This window comes from Mesoplodon densirostris, chromosome 2 (genome assembly GCF_025265405.1).
Source record: "Mesoplodon densirostris isolate mMesDen1 chromosome 2, mMesDen1 primary haplotype, whole genome shotgun sequence".
In the NCBI taxonomy this organism is placed as follows: Eukaryota; Metazoa; Chordata; class Mammalia; order Artiodactyla; family Ziphiidae; genus Mesoplodon; species Mesoplodon densirostris.
In genome coordinates, this window is record NC_082662.1 from 172,318,588 (window position 1) to 172,338,531 (window position 19,944).

Sequence of the window (19,944 nt, forward strand, 5' to 3'; positions counted from 1 at the left end):
GGCCCGTGAGCCATGGCCACTGAGCCTGTGCGTCCGGAGCCTGTGCTCCGCAACGGGAGAGGCCACAACAGTGAGAGGCCCGCGTACCGCAAAAAAAAAAAAAAAAAAAAAAAAAAAAAAAAAAAGAGATATAACCACAGTTGAAGGCAGGAGGGAAGGAGCCCCTTTATGCTAAGGAAAATGGATAACTTCCCCTCTTCACATTGATTGTATTTCATTTAACCTTCCTCTCCTCCCTTCCCCACAGTTGTCCCAGAGAACTCTCATCTGGGGTCATCTCCAAAGTCATGGTTTTGCCAAACCCAACAAGAGGATACTGCAACCTGGAAACAGTTGGTCCTCACCTCCCTGGCATGCGGTAAACTTGTCTCAAGTGCCCCAAACTTGACTTTGCTTCATAACGGTGGGGGCCAGATGTTTTCTCCTTGACTGCGCACAAATTCATGACACCAGCAATAACAGCAAATGCAAAAACAGCATTTACGCTGAGTCAGACACTGTTCTGAGTCCCTGTGAGGTGGGTATTGTTATTATTCTCATTTTTCCAATGACAAAAAGGAGACCCAGGGGGGCTTCCCTGGTGGCGCAGTGGTTGAGAGTCCGCCTGCCGATGTAGGGGACACGGGTTCGTGCCCCGGTCCGGGAAGATCCCACATGCCGCGGAGCGGCTGGGCCCGTGAGCCATGACCGCTGAGCCTGCGCGTGCGGAGCCTGTGCTCTGCAACGGGAGAGGCCACAACAGTGAGAGGCCCGCGTACCGCAAAAAAAAAAAAAAAAAAAAAAGAATGAGGCCCAGGGAGCCCACCCAATGACACAGCAGTGAATGGAGAGCCAGGGTTCCAACTGGATGTGTCTGGCTTCAGGGTCCATGCACTTAAACCACCATACTAATTCAAGATGAGCAGCTCACGCTTTACTCTGGATGAATGTTCATGGTCTCCCGACACTACTGCAGGATTCTGAGTCCTTGCGCTGCTGACAGCATGACTTATCCAAGGTCACCAAACCAGTTACTAATCCATCTATCTATCTGTCTATTCATTGTAGGTTAGACTAGCTTTAATAATCAATAAATGATTTACTAGTCAATAAATAATTTAATAGTCAACAAATAATCTACCACATGCAAGACACTGCAAGGGACCCAGAAATACGAGCTACATGTATCATCTCATTTAAACCTCATAACCACTCCATTTTGTAGACAGGACAACTGAGCCAGCATTTGAACTTGGCCATAATGAAGGCAAGATTGAAAACCACTTTCAGCCCTGAGTTTCTGTGTTCTGAGGTTCCGCCTCATCATGGTCCGAGACTTAACTGGTTCTAGGAAGGCCCCAAGGCTAACTTTACTTTCTTTCTCAACACACAAAAGGATTGCAAGTATGAATCAATAAGATGCTGAGGTGTGTAAGAAATACTGCCTCTCCTTTTATTTTCTAGAGAGCAACTTAATATCCATTTGCACCCTTTGTCTCACCAGGCTGACAAGGATAGAAACTACCCCAGGGCGGTGTCATAATTTCTGGATCTTACGCAGTGAGACCTCAGGGCAAGGCTGAGGGTGAGCACGCTCCTGACCCTGCCTCCCTGGCAGTCTCTGCTGCTTCTGGACCACACGGCCAAACTCTGGGGACTTGCCAAAGTCCTGTCCCCCTGGGACCCCCAGACCTCTCTTCCTTTCCTGTTTCTTCCAAACCTCACTGTTTTGCCCCACCAACTTCACTCCTCTCAGGACCCCCTGGAAGAGCCTCTGTGTCCTGGACATAAGTCCCTGTTTGGGAAATGAAAGCCAGAACATCCTGCAAACTGGAATCAGTCCTGTTACATACCTGGCCTGGGGCAATGACATCAGGAGACTTCTAGAGGGTGGAGGTGGGCAGCGGAAGGTGGAACTACAAAGGGGGAAAAGTTTTCTACTCTCAAAAGATTATCTAGCCAAAGAAGCAGTTCCCTCTGAGAGTAAATTCCTAGGCAGGACAAAGTTGCTCTTCGAGGCTAGGATATATGTGGATCCATTTTATTTAACCATTTTATTGGTACATCAATACCATTATTTTCCATAGATATTTTCAAGAATATCTATAACAGATTTGCAAGTTTGCTGCAAGTGGGGGGCGGGTTGTGATTGTGTCCTGGTCTGTGATTGCTGTCATGATACTCAGCAAGTCTCATTAGATAGCTTTAGGGTTTATAGGCTGTGAAAATGCTTCCAGTTCAAACTTGCCATCATACACGTACAGAAACAGGACAAGGGAAGTTAAACTTGTCAAGGATGCCCAGGTGATGGCCAAAGGAGGGCTAGAACTCAGGTTTCCCCTCTCCCAGCCCAGAGCTTTTGCCATATCTCATGCATGTTGGAAGGGACCACCCATGGCGCCAAGGAGCCAAGTTTCTTGCTGACCCCTCCCCCATTCAGAATGGAGCACAGCCACCCCGGGCAGCCTGCCCAGGGCAAATTCCACATTCCACACACCTCCCTGGGGGCCCTGGACGCTGGGCACGTAGCAGGAATGTGTGTTTCCAGCAGGGGCGTGTTTCCCAGCCCTGCCTGCCCTGCTTACAGTCCCTGGGGCACCGCCAGTGAAATCATCTTACCTCCTCTGCACTGGGCAGGCCTGGAGATGCAGGACCCCCTCCTCCTGGCCTGACTCCCTCCCTCTCCCTCTCCTCACCTCTCACCAGGGGGTGTCTCCCTCATCCGAAGAGCGGACTTGACTTTACCAACCTAGGGAGGTTTCTCTCGATGCTCTTGTTAACCCAGCACAGACTGCAGATCCTTCCCAGGACAGTCCTCTTCACATTTCCATTCTCCGTGTCTAACGGATCATAGTTTAATAAAGTTTCTCTTGCCCATGCCTCCCCCCAGCTGCTCCCAATTTACATCACAATCCAAATGATTTTTGCCGCTCTTCGCGGATGGTTTGTGTCATTACTTTCAGGGGATGCAATATCAGACTTCCCAGCTCTCCGTCTGCTCAGGCCTCTGACCTCGCAGATGCCCATCTTTCCTGGCAATTTACTTTACCCCTGAACACGCGGGGTTTAGCTGAGTTGCATTCGGGGGGGCTGTCAGAGTCTCAGATGTTAATTTCCTAATCGAGGCTATTGGTGCTGCCTGAAGCTGAAGACAGAGATGTTCAGTTCCTTGGTGAGCTATCTTTTCCCAAGGATCTTTAGATGCGTCACGCTAGTTGTTAGTTTTTAATAACTACTCGGATGGAATTATTTCTATCAGATGCTTTAAAACTGTGTGCTAAAGAGTTTATAATGAGCAGACAGAAGAGAAGCCATTTTTGTACCTAAACCATTTGGGTATTTAGCATCCTGCCTTCAGACTGTCATGCCTCTGTTTGATGGTGCTGTTTTTGTTTTGGTTTGGGGGGACTGCCACCTGAAGATATTAAAGACAATAGGGGAAACTTTTTTTTTTTTTTTTTTTTTTTTTTTTTTTGCGGTACGAGGGACTCTCACTGTTGTGGCCTCTCCCGCTGCGGAGCACAGGCTCCGGACGCGCAGGCTCAGCGGCCATGGCTCACGGGCCCAGCCGCTCCGCGGCATGTGGGATCTTCCCAGACCGGGGCATGAACCCGTGTCCCCCGCATCAGCAGGCGGACTCTCAACCACTGCGCCATCAGAGAAGCCCAATAGGGGAAACGTTTACATAATTTCCCAAGAGTGCAGAAAAAAGAAACACCAAATCTCCCCAGCGTATTGAGAAATAATTCCATTTCCTTCTCTCACTGTTCCCCTTCAGTGGTTTCCAAAAGGAATACATTTCTGGTGAGGTGCAGTTGGATAAATGATGTCTGCCTACTTAAGCAAGCAAGAAATATTAGAGGATTACACATCAATAACTGGGCTCTTCATTCGGAAACTGGAGGGTCCTCAAAAGCCTCTGTGGATGCTTCCCCAGCGAAGTAGAAACTATTATTGTTGCGATCGTATAGGTGATTAAGCTGGCGCTCAGAGAGGTTAAGCACTTCCTCAAGGTCACACATCTATTAAATTGTGGGGCTAGGGTTTGAATCCAGCTACAAACTTCGTTGTCATTTTGACCTTTCCTAAAAATCAAAATTGGGTACACTGCCCAACAGATTCAGAGCCTCAAAGGGGTTGGGGGAGGGGGTGGGTAATTCCTTCTAAGGTGCATGCCAAGGAGGAAAAGACATCACAGTCCTGTTTTGAAATTCGGTCGTGATCTCCTCTCCCTGTGCCAGCCTGCCAGGAGCACTTGCGTGCTCTCTAAACGTAAGCAAGCAATAGGAACTTCTCAGCGGGGCTCAGTTCAGAGCCCCTGGTGGCTTCCACACCCCTCAGCCCAGACTTTCCGGAGGCCCTCGGAGGGCTCTTGCCTTGGTCTCTGCCCTTTGTGCGCCCCCTGCTGGTCTCCAGGAGAGGCGCCTGTCCTGGAGCCTGAGAAGTGGTACCCAAGCTCTCCTTTTTCCTTAGCTCCAAGTAAAACGATGTGACCTGCCCAGCTCCCCTGCCTCAGAAGCCTGAAATAACCCTCCTCGAGCACCATCCAATGCTTCAGTCTTCAGGACTAAGAAGAATTGGGGGCGAATCTATGGGCATCAGTATTACCGGGAGGCTTGTTAGAAATGCAGAATCTCTGGTCTTTCCCCAGACCCACTGAATCAGAATCTGCATTTCAGCAAGATGTCTGGGTGACTCATATGCAAATCATCCTTGGAGGCTCTGTATCTATTCTGCAGTGTCCACAATTTTGATTTTTTTTTCTTTTGAAGATCAAAATGACAACTAAGTTCACGGCTGGATTCAACTCCTAGCCCCACAACGTGATGGATATGTGACAGGCACATACTTACCCTCTGAGCCACAGTTCAATAAAATGGTGAAAAGCACTATATGTCATTCTTAACTTTCAGGGCCCATCTCATCCTAAATCTGAGACCTGATAATTATCCAGTGTCTCCTAGCTCAACCATAGTTTACTTAACCATACTGCTTAGAAATGTCAAACTCTGATGGCAAACCTAGCTTTCCCCCTAGAAACCCACAAGATCTCTGCTTCCTGTGGAGGAGACGGTGGATTGTCCTCATCCTGTGTGTGGGTCCCCAGTAACTAAATGACCACAGAAATGTCATGAAAGGGACATCTGGTTCCAAGGGAGGTGCTTCCTCACCACCTCTGTGACAATAAAGATGGAGTGGATTATGAAAGTATGGAGTTCTCTCCCTGGAGGGACAAGGAAGAAAGCCCCCATGACTAATTGGCCCAGAGGCTGGGCATGAGATTTCTCCAGGTCTCTTCAGCTCTGATGTTCCATATGCCTCGATTCACAAAAGGGTCTTGATCTTTTTCAATTAAAATTCCACTTAATCAGAGACACACCTAAAGTTTTAAATACCCCTACAGAGAAAATCACTGTGTGGCATAGAAAAACATCTACGTACTATTTTCTGTTTCTCCCTCCTAATTAGCTTTCCTGTTCTCCCTTAGGAAAACAAAAGCCCTTTCTCTCGATTCGCTGGAAAAACACTGACGACTGTCATTGCTGCGAGGAGGTCCCCGTTGTCTCAGAAACTGAAGCCTTTAAACGATCAGGGACCCCGTGCCTCTAGAATAAGAACATACTAGAAGCCCCTTCTGTTAGGACTGGAGGTAAGTACTCCTGATGAAAATCACTCTCCTTCAAAATGTTAATGGGGAACATACCACTGGGCACTTCAGTTGTGCTGTGTGCCTCAGGGGTACCACATGAGCAAAACTGGGTCCTTGCCCTCAGGAGATGGACAATCTGGAGGAGACAAGATGTGATGAAAATGCCATTGTGAAAATGTACACAGAACAAGGGAGGGAGGTAAAATGCCTGTAGGAATATGAGAACCGTTTTACGAAAGAGTTGGCTTCTGGGGTAGCCTGTGAGGGGTGAGTTGGAGTTGGGTAAGCAGATGAGATGGGAACAAGCATTCCAAGCCCAGGAGCAGCATAGGCAGAGAAATTGGGATCCAGTTTCACTCTGGGAGAAGGTGAGTTATCCCTGGAGACCAGGCAAGACTAGATAAGCCAGAAGGTAGATTGGATGGAGTTTTCCCTCTGTCCAATGGGAGGGTTCAGGCGCTAAGGGACCTCTCTAATCAGCCATTCCAGGAATAGATTATAGTCCACAGTGGAGTTTTATGCCCTGAAGAGTTGGGCCATTGTGGGCAGGGGGAGCTAGTGAAGGTTTCTGGTCAGAGCCATGCTCTACAACCCCCTCATTTAGCTAAGCGAGAGATGCAGATGTCGGGGTCAGGCTGTGGGTGATCAGCTGGAGGGGTGGGCACGGCAGCAGCCCACACAGGAGGAAGGGGCTGTGGGGCTGAGCAGCACAAACAATTGGAAGTGAGGGGAATCGATGCTGGTGGTGGTGTCCTGAGATGAGCTTCACAGAATTAGCCACCATCTGCATTGATGTACCTGAGGCTTCTTCCAGTGGGGGATTAAGGAAGCTGGTTTGACTTCACCTACCTTGTTAGAGTTTCATATGTACTGAAGATGGAAATAAGGGTCCACCACCAAAGATGAATATGGTGCAGTGTTTGATCAGAAAGGCTATAGCCCCAAGTGCTCTGAATTTGGAGGAAATGCTACAGATGCCCAAGAGGATATTTCAAGGTATGTCCAGATGAGGAAGAAGAAGGAAGGGGCAAGCTCCCTCTCAGAAGCTGATGGGATCATAAGCACAGATAACCACCCCCAGGTAGGAGGGGAGAGAGCCGGCGAGCTGCGGCTGCTCTGAAGAGCTCCAGGCTTTCCCCACCGACTCAAGAGCAGCCCACCAAGGGATCCAGAGCGCAGATGAGCCCTCAGCACCCTGGCAGCTGGCCCTGCGGGCCGTGAAAAGGGAGGAGGACCCAGAGGCAGGATGTGGTAATTTCATTCATTGAACAGGTATTTACAAAATAACTACAAACCAGGGAGCTTGACAGCAGTTGTGGACAAATTCCTAGAAGAAATCTGGCCCAGGGTCTGCAGCTCTGAGGAAAGGGGGCGGGAACCCCGGCAGGTCAGCATAGGTTCTGGAACAGCAAGTCGTATCAGACTCAGCTCATTTCCATCCTGACAGGGTTACCAGCTTCCAGCAGCCCTGGGAACTCAGCAAGGCATTTGACTGAGTTTCTTGTTATATCCCCTTCCACCCCGACACATGAAAGGGAAATTTCTCGCGGGGCTAGACTTGCTAGACAAGCTTTGTATCGAAACATCATGCACACGGAGAGATGCAAACAAACCCTAACAAGACCCCCGGGCACCAGCAAATCAGTAAACCGTTCTCCTGAGGTCATACCAGTGCACGGAGACCCAGTGCGCTAATTGTCTGCTTCCTCTTTGGAGAACCATTGTCAGTCGTCAGGCTTTGCGCTGCTGTGTGAATCTGCGATGCTCATGGAAGCTGCTGAGGACTGTCTCCCCTCGGGCGTGTGATGGGTCTGAGGAGAAGGGTGGGTGGGGAGCACGCTCTCTCTTTTTTTTTTTTTTTTTTGCATGAACGGACTGCCACGTCTGGCCATGGAGCACCTCTTGCACCCAGGTGTGCACGAAGAAGCTGCCCTCTCTGGCCGGACCAGCCTGAGCTGCCTCAGTCCCACCACACCCCGGAGTCACCTCCCAGTGGCTCTGCAGGGCACTGCCCCCAGGACGGGCCATAAGCCCTCCTGGGGGCCTTGCTGGTGGACACAGAGAGTCACTGGGTGGCTGTGGCATGTGCCACGTAAAGAGCCAGACCTTCCTTCTCTCCTAGAAGTAGGAAGCAAGGTCAACATCTTCTGAGAGGGCCAAGGCCAGGCGGGATGGGTGAGGGAAAGCCGGTGAAGGTCTGAAATCACTCCTTAGGGGTAGGAGAGAGGGTGACAGCACGATTGGATTCTGCACATGAGCGTGGGCACCAAGGCGGGTTTTCCTGACAGAGCTGTAGCCACCAGGTGTAGGCACGCAGAGGGCAGGTGGCTGGTATAGACAGATGGGATAGCAGAGCAAGGAGGCATCCGAGTGGGAGGTGTTGAAAGAGGGTTTGAAGAGAAGGTCTGTGGAGTCTAGACCATGGGAGGTGTAAAGAGACGGATGCATTTAAAGGTCACGGAAGGTTCAAGGGGAGTTACGAGGCTGTAAGAGAGTCAGTGTAGTGCAAGGAAAGGCCCAAGAGACCCGGAAGGAGGAAGGTCATGCTGAGAGAGTGGGAGAGAGCTCAGCATTCCAAAGAGACCATCTCGGGTAAGGTGGGCCTTCACGCGGAGCTGAAAGGGGCAAGGGGCTGAGAGGCTCACCTTCCCCTGGGAGCCAGGGATCATACCCTTTGTGACCCAGGGGAAGTGACCACAAGATCAGCAGATGCTGACAGGCTACAGAAGTACGCCTGTACTGACCCACTTGTGCAGCCACACCAGAGACGCTAGGCTTAGAGGGTAGACAGAGCTGTGTGGTCTTAAGTAAGTTACTTAACTGCTCTGGGCCTTAGTTTTCTCATGTGTATAAATGGGGAAACAATGATACCCCCCAAAGACTGGGAGGATGAGGGATGGGAGGAAGCTCAGAGCTCTGTGGGGACGAGCTTGTAGGCGAAGATGCCCGCCCTGTGGTATTGTAGTTATTAGGATATATTTCTTTCCTCCCTCCAGAATTGAGCCCAGTGGTTCTCAGATGTGAGTGTGCATCAGAATCACCCAGAGCGCTTGATAAAACAGCCTGCCAGGCCCCAGCCCCAGAGCTTCTGATTCAGGAGGACTGGGGTGGGGCCCCAAGTGGTGCTGATGCTCCTTGTCTGGGGACATCACGTGGGGCATCCCTGCTCTAGAATCTTTCTAGAAACCTTGAGACCCTTGCAGGCAGGGACACCCCAGCGTCCAGCAGTGACCAGCACAGAGTGGGAGGCTCGGCCTGGGAAGAGTTACTCTAGGACAAGCACAAATTCTCAGTACAGCAGCTGGTCACCACGAAAAGAGGTGGTGTTGAATGAAAAAGAGGACACCCAGAAGAGCCTCAAAGTCATGGTGGTTTGGGGAGGAAGCTGGACTTGTATCTGGGGAGCAAACTCTGAGGTTCAAGGCACTGCAGTCACCCATGGGTTTTATTGGAACTGTTGTCAGAGGTAGAACGCTGGGCTGGAAGGACCATGGCCCCGGGGACACTGCCGCCTTCAGAGTGCTCGTTTGCTGGCTTGTCCCTATGGGATGCTGTGTTCTGCATCTGGAGAACACGTTTGCCCTGGGAGGGTCACCGTGTCCACTGGCCTTGAGCCTTTTTCCGAGGCTGACCTTGAACGCATTCACATGTGGACTCAGTCCAGGATTTTTTTTTTACCATCTTTATTGGAGTATAATTGCTTTACAATGGTGTGTTAGTTTCTGCATTATAACAAAGTGAATCAGCTATACATATACATATGTCCCCATATCTCTTCCCTCTTGCGTCTCCCTCCCTCCCACCCTCCCTATCCCACCCCTCTAGGTGGACACAAAGCACTGAGCTGATCTCCCTGTGCTATGCAGCTGCTTCCCACTAGCTATCTGTTTTACATTTGGTAGTGAATATATGTCCATGCCACTCTCTCACTTCATCCCAGCTTACCCTTCCCCCTCCCCGTGTCCTCAAGTCCATTCTCTACATCTGCGTCTTTATTCCTGTCCTGCCCCTAGGTTCTTCAGAACCTTTTTTTTAAAATTTAGATTCCATATATATATGTTAGCATACAGTATTTATTTTTCTCTTTTTGACTTACTTCACTTTGTATGACAGTCTCTAGGTCCACCCACCTCACTACAAATAACTCAATTTCATTTCTTTTTATGGCTGAGTAATGTTCCATTGTATATGTGTGCCACATCTTTACCCATTCTCTGTCGATGGACACTTAGGTTGCTTCCATGTCCTGGCTATTGGAAATAGTGCTGCAATGAACATTGTGTTACATGACTCTTTTTGAATTATGGTTTTCTCAGGGTATATGCCCAGTAGTGGGATTGCTGGGTTGTACGGCAGTTCTATTTTTAGATTTTAAGGAACCTCCATACTGTTCTCCATAGTGGCTGTATCAATTTACATTCCCACTAACTGAGGGTTGCAAGAGGGTTCCCTTTTCTCCACACCCTCTCCAGCATTTATTGTTTGTAGATTTTTTGATGATGGCCATTCTGACCAGTGTGAGGTGATACCTCACTGTAGTTTTGATTTGCATTTCTCTAATGATTAGCGATGTTGAGCCTCCTTTCCTGTGTTTGTTGGCAATCTGTATATCTTCTTTGGAGAAATGTCTATTTAGGTCTTCTGCCCATTTTTGGATTGGGTTGCTTGTTTTTTTGTTATTGAGCTGCATGAGCTGCTTGTAAATTTTGGAGATTAATCCTTTTTCAGTTGCTTCATTTGCAAATATTTTCTCCCGTTCTGAGGGTTGTCTTTTGGTCTTGTTTATGGTTTCCTTTGCTGTGTAAAAGCTTTTAAGTTTGATTAGGTCCCATTTGTTTATTTTTGTTTTTATTTCCATTTCTCTAAGAGGTGGGTCAAAAAGGATCTTGCTGTGATGTATGTGCCTATGTTTTCCTCTAAGAGTTTGATAGTATCTGATCTTACAGTTAGGTCTTTAATCCATTTGAGTTTATTTTTGTGTATGGTGTTAGGGAATGTTCTAATTTCATTCTTTTACATGTAGCTGTCCAGTTTTCCCAGCACCACGTATTGAAGAGGCTGTCTTTTCTCCATTGTGTATTCTTGCCTCCTTTATCAAAAATAAGGTGTCAGTCCAGGATTTTTATTACTATGTGAACCTTGGAGAAACCCTCCCCATCACCCATTTGGAAATGAATGAACTGTTTTGCTCAGACAGTGGTCCTCCATGCCCAGCACTCCGACCGCCTGCCAGATGTGAGCCACGACCTGCCAGGAGAGACATTGTCTCTCCAGCCTTGCGGCCAAGCTCAGAATCCCAGATCCTCTCGAAGAGCCCATTATGAGTATTATTTGTTAAGGATCAAGCATTTAACTTAGCCCAGGAGAAGCCCTGGCCCCAGCCAGCGGGATTTGCGGGCTAACGGTGTTGCCCAGGGAGACACCACGGCCCGTAACTCACCCAAGGTGAGGCCCGCGGCTCTGCTGAGCAGGCAACTAACTCAAGAAAGGGAACCCACTCTGCTGACGGCTGGGATTAAAGCTAAATGAATTCTACTCAAAGGAGAGGCTGCCGACCCTTCTCCCTCTGGTCTCATTATCTTAATTAACAGTGCTTGGCAGGAGTATTGAGACCCGCATTGATTGTGCTCTTCCTGTTATCCCTCAGAGCCCTGGACACAAGTTAGCCTCAATAATCAAAACCCAGTTCTCCACAGCCCTCTGAATTTCTTTCTTTTTTTTTTGCAGTACGCGGGCCTCTCACTGTTGTGGCCTCTCCCGTTGCGGAGCACAGGCTCCGGACGCGCAGGCTCAGCGGCCATGGCTCACGGGCCCAGCCGCTCCATGGCATATGGTATCTTCCCGGACCGGGGCACGAACCCGCGTCCCCTGCATCGGCAGGCGGACTCTCAACCACTGCACCACCAGGGAAGCCCCCTCTGAATTTCTTACCAGCCCTCTTCCTCTAAGAGAATCACAGGGCTTCTGAGTTGGAGGGAATCCTATAGACCGGCGTCTCTCAAAGCATGGCCTGAGGACCACTCGCTTCAAAGTACCTGGGCCATAAAATGCACTTCCCCGGCTCCACCTGACCTACCGAACTGAATTTCCGGGAGTTAGGCTCAGGTAGCAGTGGTGTTAGTTTTTTCTCTTTAATTTTATTTTCTGATTGTGGTAAAATATACAGGGCATAAAATTCACCATTTTAACCATTTTAAGTGTCCAGTCTGCTGTGTTACCCTCACGGTCAGCCATCTCCAGAAATTTCTCATCAACCCAAACAGAAATTCTGAACCTACAGAACCGTAGCTCCCCATCCTCCCTCCTCCAGCCCCTGGCAACCTCTATTCCACTTTCTGTCTCTCCGAATTTGGCTACTCTAAGGACCTCATCTCAGTGGAATCACACAGTATATGTGTTTTTGTGACTGGCTTATTTCACTTAGCATAACGTCTTTAAGGTTCATGTATGATGAAGCATGTGCCAGGATTTCCTTCCTTTTTAAGACTTTATAGTATTCCATTGTATGTGTACCACATTTTATCTCGTTTGTCATCTGTCAGTGGGCATTGGGATCGTTTTTACCTGTTGGCTATTGTGAATGCCGCTGTGAACGTGGTGTGCAAATATCTGTTTGAGTTCCTGCTTTCAACTCTTTGGGGTATATATATGCCCAGAAGTGGAATTTCAGGGTCCTGTGGTAGTTCTATGTCTGATTTGTGGAGTCAGCAGTTTTAAAGCACCCTGTGTGGTTCCAAGGTACAGTCAGAATTGCAGCCGTGTGAGCCGACCTTCAGAAATCAGAATCACCTGGAGAGATTTAACAACTCGGGATGCCTTAGCCACACCCCAGACCAACATCACCTCTCAGATGGGACCCAGGTACCTGTATTGTTTTTAAAGTCCTCCAGCAATTCCAATGTATGGCCAAGTTCGAGAACCATTGGTTTATACCAGTGATTCTAAAATGTGGTGTGTACAAAATTTGCATACTTGTTAAGAGTACAGACCCCTGAGGCCTGTCCCTAAGAGTCTCATTTAACTGGTCTATTGGAAGCCTGGGCTTCAGCGGACTCGAGGCTCCCCAGTGGTTAATATGTCGCCAGGATTGAGAACTTCCTCCTCCCATTCAGTCTCTTGTTGAAACAGGAACCAGCTGAAGCTGCTGGAGGTGACACTATCCACTCGAGTCTCTGAGCCCTTTGGGACCTGAGTCCACACTGGTCCCCAGGGATGATTCCCAAGCCAGTCCCATGGGTCCTCCAAACTCTATCACACAGGCACAGGGGGTAGACTCATATATAGAACCTCCTTTCTTTCTACTCTTGATTGGAACTCTTAGCCTTGAATGAGAGTTCAGTCAGTTCTGCTCTAACCCTTGTTCTGAAATAATGAATCTGATCCAACACGATTGACATACTCAGGAACAATATTGATATATTAGGGAAGTTATTGATATATTAGGGAACGACATTAACATATTAGTGAACATGAAATTTGCATTTGCTTATGTGCCATATCTTAAGTTTAAATGAAGAAAACTGTACCCAGCTGAACCGACCTACATACGAGGAAGGAAACGACCTCAAAAATCTGCCAGTGACCTCCTTGCTCAGCCTGTGATTTGAGCCAACACCCATCCCCAACTGTTGTACAACTTCCCCTGATACCAAATAACCCCCTCTATCCAGCACCTCACAGTAGCTCCCGAGGTAGCAACCCTCAGGTCTTTTACAAGGTAAAGGAATATTTATTGTAGTGTGTATGTACTTCTTAACCGCCTAACACGGATAAGATGGTGCTACCATTTTTATGAGGTTTTCTGGGGCCGCTGATGAAGGTTTTGAGTGCTATACGCCGTCCTCTTTTTTCCCAGAAGCCCTGTGGTTTTATTGTGTGATTCTGCGTAGCTGAGTGATTTTTAGGAAGGAATGCCTATGTCTCCTGATGGCAGAACTAACAGTGTAAGTACCTGTCGCCACTCACCATCTTTTCAATAATGGTTCAGGAGCGCGCTGTCGGGTTCCTCTACCTGCGGCCTCAGAGAACTCACTCCTGCCACCACTAGATGGCGCCCTCCTCTGCAGGGTCAGAAGCTGCTGTCCGCGACCTGCATTTTGGGAGAAAGAAGCAAGTGGCCCCGGCTAACACAGGCTTCTTCTTCGGGGCCTTACTCCACACACTCTCAACCCTCTTGCTCCCTTTGGCTTCAACCCATTCAGGGTGTGGGGTTTTAGGTCATTTGATCTTCTCTCTTGGGTTCCCAAAGTCCACAGCTGCTGCCCACCTGGTCTATCTCACCGCCTACACTTCACTCTTGGTCACTTATCTTTCTGAGGTCTGGTCAGCTCTGAAACAACTTCATCGCCTGGTGCTCATCTTTGAATTAGATTTGCCCTGTATCAGTGCTCATTCATATTGATTTCAACGTGCTTTGGCTCCTGGCTCTCATTCCAGGACACCCCTGTGTAGGTGGTCCCTCCTCCCAGCTTCTGTCTACATGAATAACCCCTCCAGGCTCCTGTCAGCTCAGCTCACCTGGCCCCTCTGCTCACCTGTCCTGGCACCTGACCCACAGAAGTCTGCTTCAGAGATGAAGATGTAGCTGTTTCACACCTTGCTGTATTTCATAAGAAAATAGGTCTGCACGAAATCTTTGTAATACGACATAAGCCCAAATAATTTTCTTTAAAATCTGTTTGTTCAGCTGGCCTTATCTACCTTACGGTTTAATTTTAGCTTCCCTATTATGGACTTGAAAATTCAGTATCTTGAATATGTATTGTTTGGGGCTTTCTTTCTCACCTGTTATTTCTACAAATTCAAGGTCAAGCCGCCCAGTACAGTGTAGGCATTTGGAGGCCAGCCCTGAATGGTCTGTAAAAAGACAGAATTGAAAGTAGACATCCTAACTCTGTTATTCTGAGCTGGTGGTCTCACTTCCATGTCTCTGCAGGGATTTTCCTGTCAGATTACATAAGATGAGAATTCGTTCTGATGTTTGGATAAAACAACAGCTGCAAAACTGTCAGCAGCTTGGGGGCCAAGCTAGTTCTTTCCTGCAAATATCAGTTCAATATCAGAACACATTTATCTTGCAGTCACTTAAAATCCTCATTTATGAAATCAAAGTCTCTATTCTCTTTTCTTCTAGAATAGAGGTTGGCAAACTACAGTATTTGGACTGCAAAGCCTAAAATATTTACCATCTGGCCCTTTACAGAAAAAGTTTTCCAAGCGCCGTTCTAGAACATAAAACGTGGTGGTTGTTATATGTAGACTAAGTGTTCTCATCATGAGGTTGAAAGGGGTAGCCTTCAGGAGGTTAGTGAACCTTCTGAAATCAGGTGAAAGTTTTGGTTTATGATGCAAATGTGCATTTTTGGAGAGCAAAAGGGCAGGCTTGGTCTATTGTGTTTACCACTGTATCTCCTCTTCCTAAAACAGTGCCAGATACATAGATGCTCAGCAGATATTAATTGAATAAGCTATTCAGGAGGGGGATGCTGAAGAGACAGGCAAGAGCCGCATGAAGGCAGTCTTTGCAGAGTAGTGGGAGGAGAAGGGAGGGCTCTGTGCAGAGAGGCGTGGTATCACCTGGGTTATGTTTCTAAAAGAACACCCTGGCTGCTGTTTGGAAAATGGAGAGTCAGCCCAGATATAAGAGAGACCAGTAAGAAGTCTCAAGTCTAGCCCCATCAAGAGATGGCGGCTTGAACCGAGTAGACTCGGAAGGTGAAACTGACAGGACTTGCTGAAGCCGTGGGTGACGTTTCAGAGAACAGAGGTGACCCTGCTGTTGTCACCCTGAGCCTCTGGGTGGAAATGGTGGAGAAATTAAGAGCCGTGATAAACATTCTCAGTGAGTTTTTTCTAATGATTATAAAATGCCTGGTTGTTGGTTTGTTTTTAATAGTAGGTTATATTTAATTTCTACCAACAGGAAATGGTTTAATTTCAAACATGAAATGGCAATGGTTGTATCTCACCTGACGGTACACATCAGTGGACCACACTGCCCTGCCCTTAATGTGTAAATGACTGCTTCTGATATTTGGGGTCAACTCAGAAGTCACTGTCTACCTCTGATTTGCTGTAAATTGTGTGTCGCAGCCTCAAAGTTGCTATGGAAACCCCACCACAAATTACCCCAACACAGCGAAACGTCTTCAGAGCTGGCAAGTGGTCCAGGGCCGGTGCCCCCTCTAGTACCATGACTGCTTCATGCTGTCTACCCCGATATTGAAACGGTGCCAGTGATGGTTTTATAGACCAGGGCCCTCTTCCTATTTCTGTCTTTTCTTTCCCCCCTCATTCTCCTGCCCTCTGAGCCATGTAGGTCTTTCCTTACCTTGCAACACAGGCCTTCAGATACTACACGTAGAGCAAGTTGAATACTTCGCAGGCACCCAGGGGGAGGTGCCGTGCAGATGGGTAGAGGCGAAGCTCTATGAGGGGTGGGCCCTCGTGCACTTTCTCTGTACCCCTCACAGCTCCCAGCACAGCACTGGGAACATAACCAGATACACGCATTCAGTGCCATTTGCTGTTGTGTGTGTGAAGCAAATGCTCACCTCAGACAGTGAATTCACCTATTGGCCTTAGGCAAGAGGACTGTTTTTTGTTTAGTTGTACACTCATGGGGTCACACAAGTGCCAGGCGTGCAGGAGGTGCTTAATACGTATTTGTTAAACTCTTGAAATCTCTTTGTGGAAAACGACGTACCCAGTTTTTACATTATGAGATGCACTGTGTAGGGAGTAAGGATAGATGGATGGAGATGACCTAGTATCCTTGACAGGTTAGAGGGGGAAGAAAATCAGTGGATTTATTTTCCACTCTTCAGCTGGGCCTGCCTTGGGCTAGGAATGGGGTCCCTGGCTGAGGTGAAGTTAAAACGTATCTCCTCCTGCTGTTTTCTCCAACTTCCATCAGCAAATCTTGAATGAATGAAGGCACAGACTTAGGAATGAATGCAGTTATCATAAAGGTTAAATGAAATATTTCTAAAGTACTTAGAACTGTGCTTGCTATGTAGAAAAATGCCACATAAATGATAAGAGAGTGAGAAAAGCTCTGTCTACACCAGACAGTATCTGCCAACAGCTACAGCCTTGGATCCAGAGAAACAAAGGGTCTAAGAAACAGCCACATCACAGAGGAATCCCCCAAGCCCTAAGCACCCGTGTGCAATGCCTTGAGTTTAGATTCCTGTGTTTTCACTCTCCCTTCTTCTCCATAGGATCATGGGAGACCACCTTGACCTTCTCTTAAGAATGGTGCTCATGGCCAGTCCCGCGCTTGGGATTTCTTCCTGCGTCTTCGATGGGTGGAGAGCCTTATATCATTTCTGCAACCTCACCCAAGTCCCCCAGGTCCCCAACACCACCAAGAGCCTCCTGCTGAGCTTCAACTACATCAGGACAGTCACAACTGCATCCTTCCCCTTCCTGGAGCAGCTGCAGCTGCTGGAGCTTGGGACTCAGTTTACCCCCTTGACCATTGACAAAGAAGCCTTCAAAAACCTACCCAATCTCAGAATCTTGGACCTGGGCAAAAGTCAGATAGACTTCTTGCACCCAGATGCTTTTCAGGAACTGCCCCATCTCTCCGAACTTCGACTGTTTTACTGTGGTCTCTCCAGTGCTGTATTAAAAGATGGGTATTTCAGAAATTTGGGGTCTTTGATGCACTTGGACCTCTCCAAAAATCAGATCCAGAGTCTTTACCTTCACCCTTCATTCCGGGAATTGAATTCCTTGAAGTCCATTGATCTTTCCCTCAACCAAATAACCACTGTTTGTGAGCACGAGCTCAAACCCCTCCAAGGAAAAACACTCTCCTTTCTAAGCCTTGCTGCTAATAACCTGTACAGCAGGGTCTCAGTGGACTGGGGGAAGTGTCTGAACCCCTTCAGAAACATGGTCCTGGAAACCCTAGATGTTTCTAGCAATGGCTGGGCAGTGGACGTCACAAGAAACTTCAGCAATGCCATCAATGGAAGCCAGATTTTCTCTTTGGTTCTTACCCATCATGTGATGGGTTCTGGGTTTGGCTTCACTAACATGAGAGACCCTGACCAGCACACCTTTGCCGGCCTGGCCAGAAGCTCAGTGATACAGCTAGACCTTTCACATGGGTTTATCTTCTCCCTGAGCTTCCAACTCTTTGAGACGCTCAAGGCATTGAAGGTTCTGAACCTAGCCTACAACAAGATAAACAATATTGCAGACAAAGCATTTTATGGACTTGACAACCTCCAAGTTCTCAATATATCACATAACCTTCTGGGGGAATTGTATAATTCTAATTTCTATGGACTACCTAAGGTAGCCTATATTGATCTGCAAAAGAATCACATCGGGATCATTCAGGACCAAACATTCAGATTCCTGCAAAAATTAAACACCTTGGATCTCCGGGATAATGCGCTTAAAACTATTTCTTTTCTTCCAAGCATACCTAATCTCTTCTTGAGTGGCAATAAACTGGCTACTTTGCCAAACATCGCACTTACAGCTAACTTCATCACCTTATCAGAGAATAGGCTGGAAAATCTGGATAATCTGTATTTCCTTCTCCAGGTACCTCATCTCCAGATTCTCATTTTAAATCAAAATCGCTTTTCCTTTTGTAACCAAGACCATGCCCCTTCAGAGAACCTCAGCTTAGAAGAGCTTTTCCTTGCAGAAAATATGTTGCAGCTTGCCTGGGGAGCCGGGTTCTGCTGGAATGTTTTTAAGGGGCTTTCCCATCTCCGAGTCCTGTATTTGAATAAAAACTACCTGAATTTCCTCCCACCAGGAGTATTTCGTCATCTGACTGCACTGAGGGAACTCAGCCTCAAGGACAACAGGCTGACTGCTCTTTTTCCTGGCGACTTACCTGCTAATTTAGAGGTCCTGGATATATCCAGAAACCAGCTTCTCTCTCCTGATCCTGATTTACTTGCATCGCTGAGTGCCGTGGACATAACTCATAACAAGTTCATCTGTGAGTGTGAACTTAGCACTTTTATCCGTTGGCTCAGTCAAACCAACGTCACAATAATTGGCTCTCCGGCAGACATATACTGCATGTACCCGAGCTCCATGGCTGGGGCTTCCCTCTACTCTCTTTCCACGGAAAATTGTGATGAAGAGGAAGTTTTAAAGTCCCTAAAGTTTTCCCTTTTCATCTTCTTCACTGTCACTTTGACTCTGTTCCTCGTGGCCATCCTCATCATTACGAAGTTCCGGGGGTTTTGTTTCATCTGTTATAAGAAAGCCCAGAGACTGGTGTTCAAGGACCCCATCAAGGGAAGAGAATCAGAGACGTACAAATATGATGCCTATGTGTGCTTCAGTAGCAAAGACTTTGAATGGGTGCAGAATGCTTTGCTCAAACACCTGGATGCCCAGTACAGCAACCGAAACAGATTTAACCTGTGCTTTGAAGAGAGAGACTTTTTGCCTGGGGAAAACCACATCGTCAACATCCAGGATGCCCTGTGGAGCAGCAGAAAGGTTGTCTGTCTCGTGAGCAGACACTTCCTTAGAGATGGGTGGTGCCTCGAAGCCTTCAGTTACGCCCAGAGCAGGTGCTTAGCTGACCTCAGTGGCGCCCTCATCATGGTGGTGGTGGGGTCCCTGTCCCAGTACCAGCTGATGAAACATCGCTCCATCAGAGGATTCATCCAGAAACAGCAGTACTTGAGGTGGCCTGAGGATCTCCAGGATGTTGGCTGGTTTCTCAACAAACTCTCTCAGCTCATTCTAAAGAAAGAAAAGGAAAGGAAGAAAGTCAATGACATTCAGTTGCAAAGTGTAACCACCATTTCCTAGTCAAAGGAGCACTTTTCCACTTATCTCAAGCCACAAGCAACTCTTCCCTTTTTATTTCCACTAAGTTACCATTTGGGGTCCTTTATGAAGTTGTTGTTTTCCTACGATGAAAACCACATAAATCTCTTGATTTTCATAGCAACACGATGTTTTGTTTCACTGATCTCCAAATGCAAAGTAATAGACCTAGAAAATTGCAACTGCCCGCAACGGTTCCCACTCTCCATTGATTTCCTTTCAGACCCGGTAACACTGTTCTCTCCTGTTGCATTGACTACGGGATATATCCTAGTCGTGGGAAGGGCACCTTCCCACCTTGGGAGAAGTTACAGATGGCCGACACCCTTTCTCCAGTGTTCAGTTCCAGAAGGGGCTGCTCTGTGATTCTGAGGGCTCTGTGCCTGGCAGAACAACATTAAGTAGAAAACAAAGAGAAAGAGGTGTGCTTCCTACTATGTCCATGGGAACAATGCCACTGCTCAGTGCAGGTCACTCTCAGTCTCAGGGATAAG

At 47.7% G+C, this 19,944-nt stretch overlaps 1 protein-coding gene across 1 annotated transcript; it reads left to right on the plus strand.

Moving 5' to 3' along the window:
* The first annotated feature begins 16,822 nt into the window (after window positions 1-16,822).
* TLR5 (toll like receptor 5) lies at window positions 16,823-19,432 on the plus strand. Its single transcript, XM_060088644.1, has one exon. The coding sequence runs from the start codon at window positions 16,856-16,858 to the stop codon at window positions 19,430-19,432; it is 2,577 nt and encodes an 858-aa protein (XP_059944627.1). The 5' UTR covers window positions 16,823-16,855.
* Window positions 19,433-19,944: the final 512 nt, after the last annotated feature.

Excerpts from the sequence above, each read along its gene's own strand:
- TLR5 (XM_060088644.1), top strand. The coding sequence starts at position 16,856 with ATGGGAGACCACCTTGACCTTCTCTTAAGAATGGTGCTCATGGCCAGT.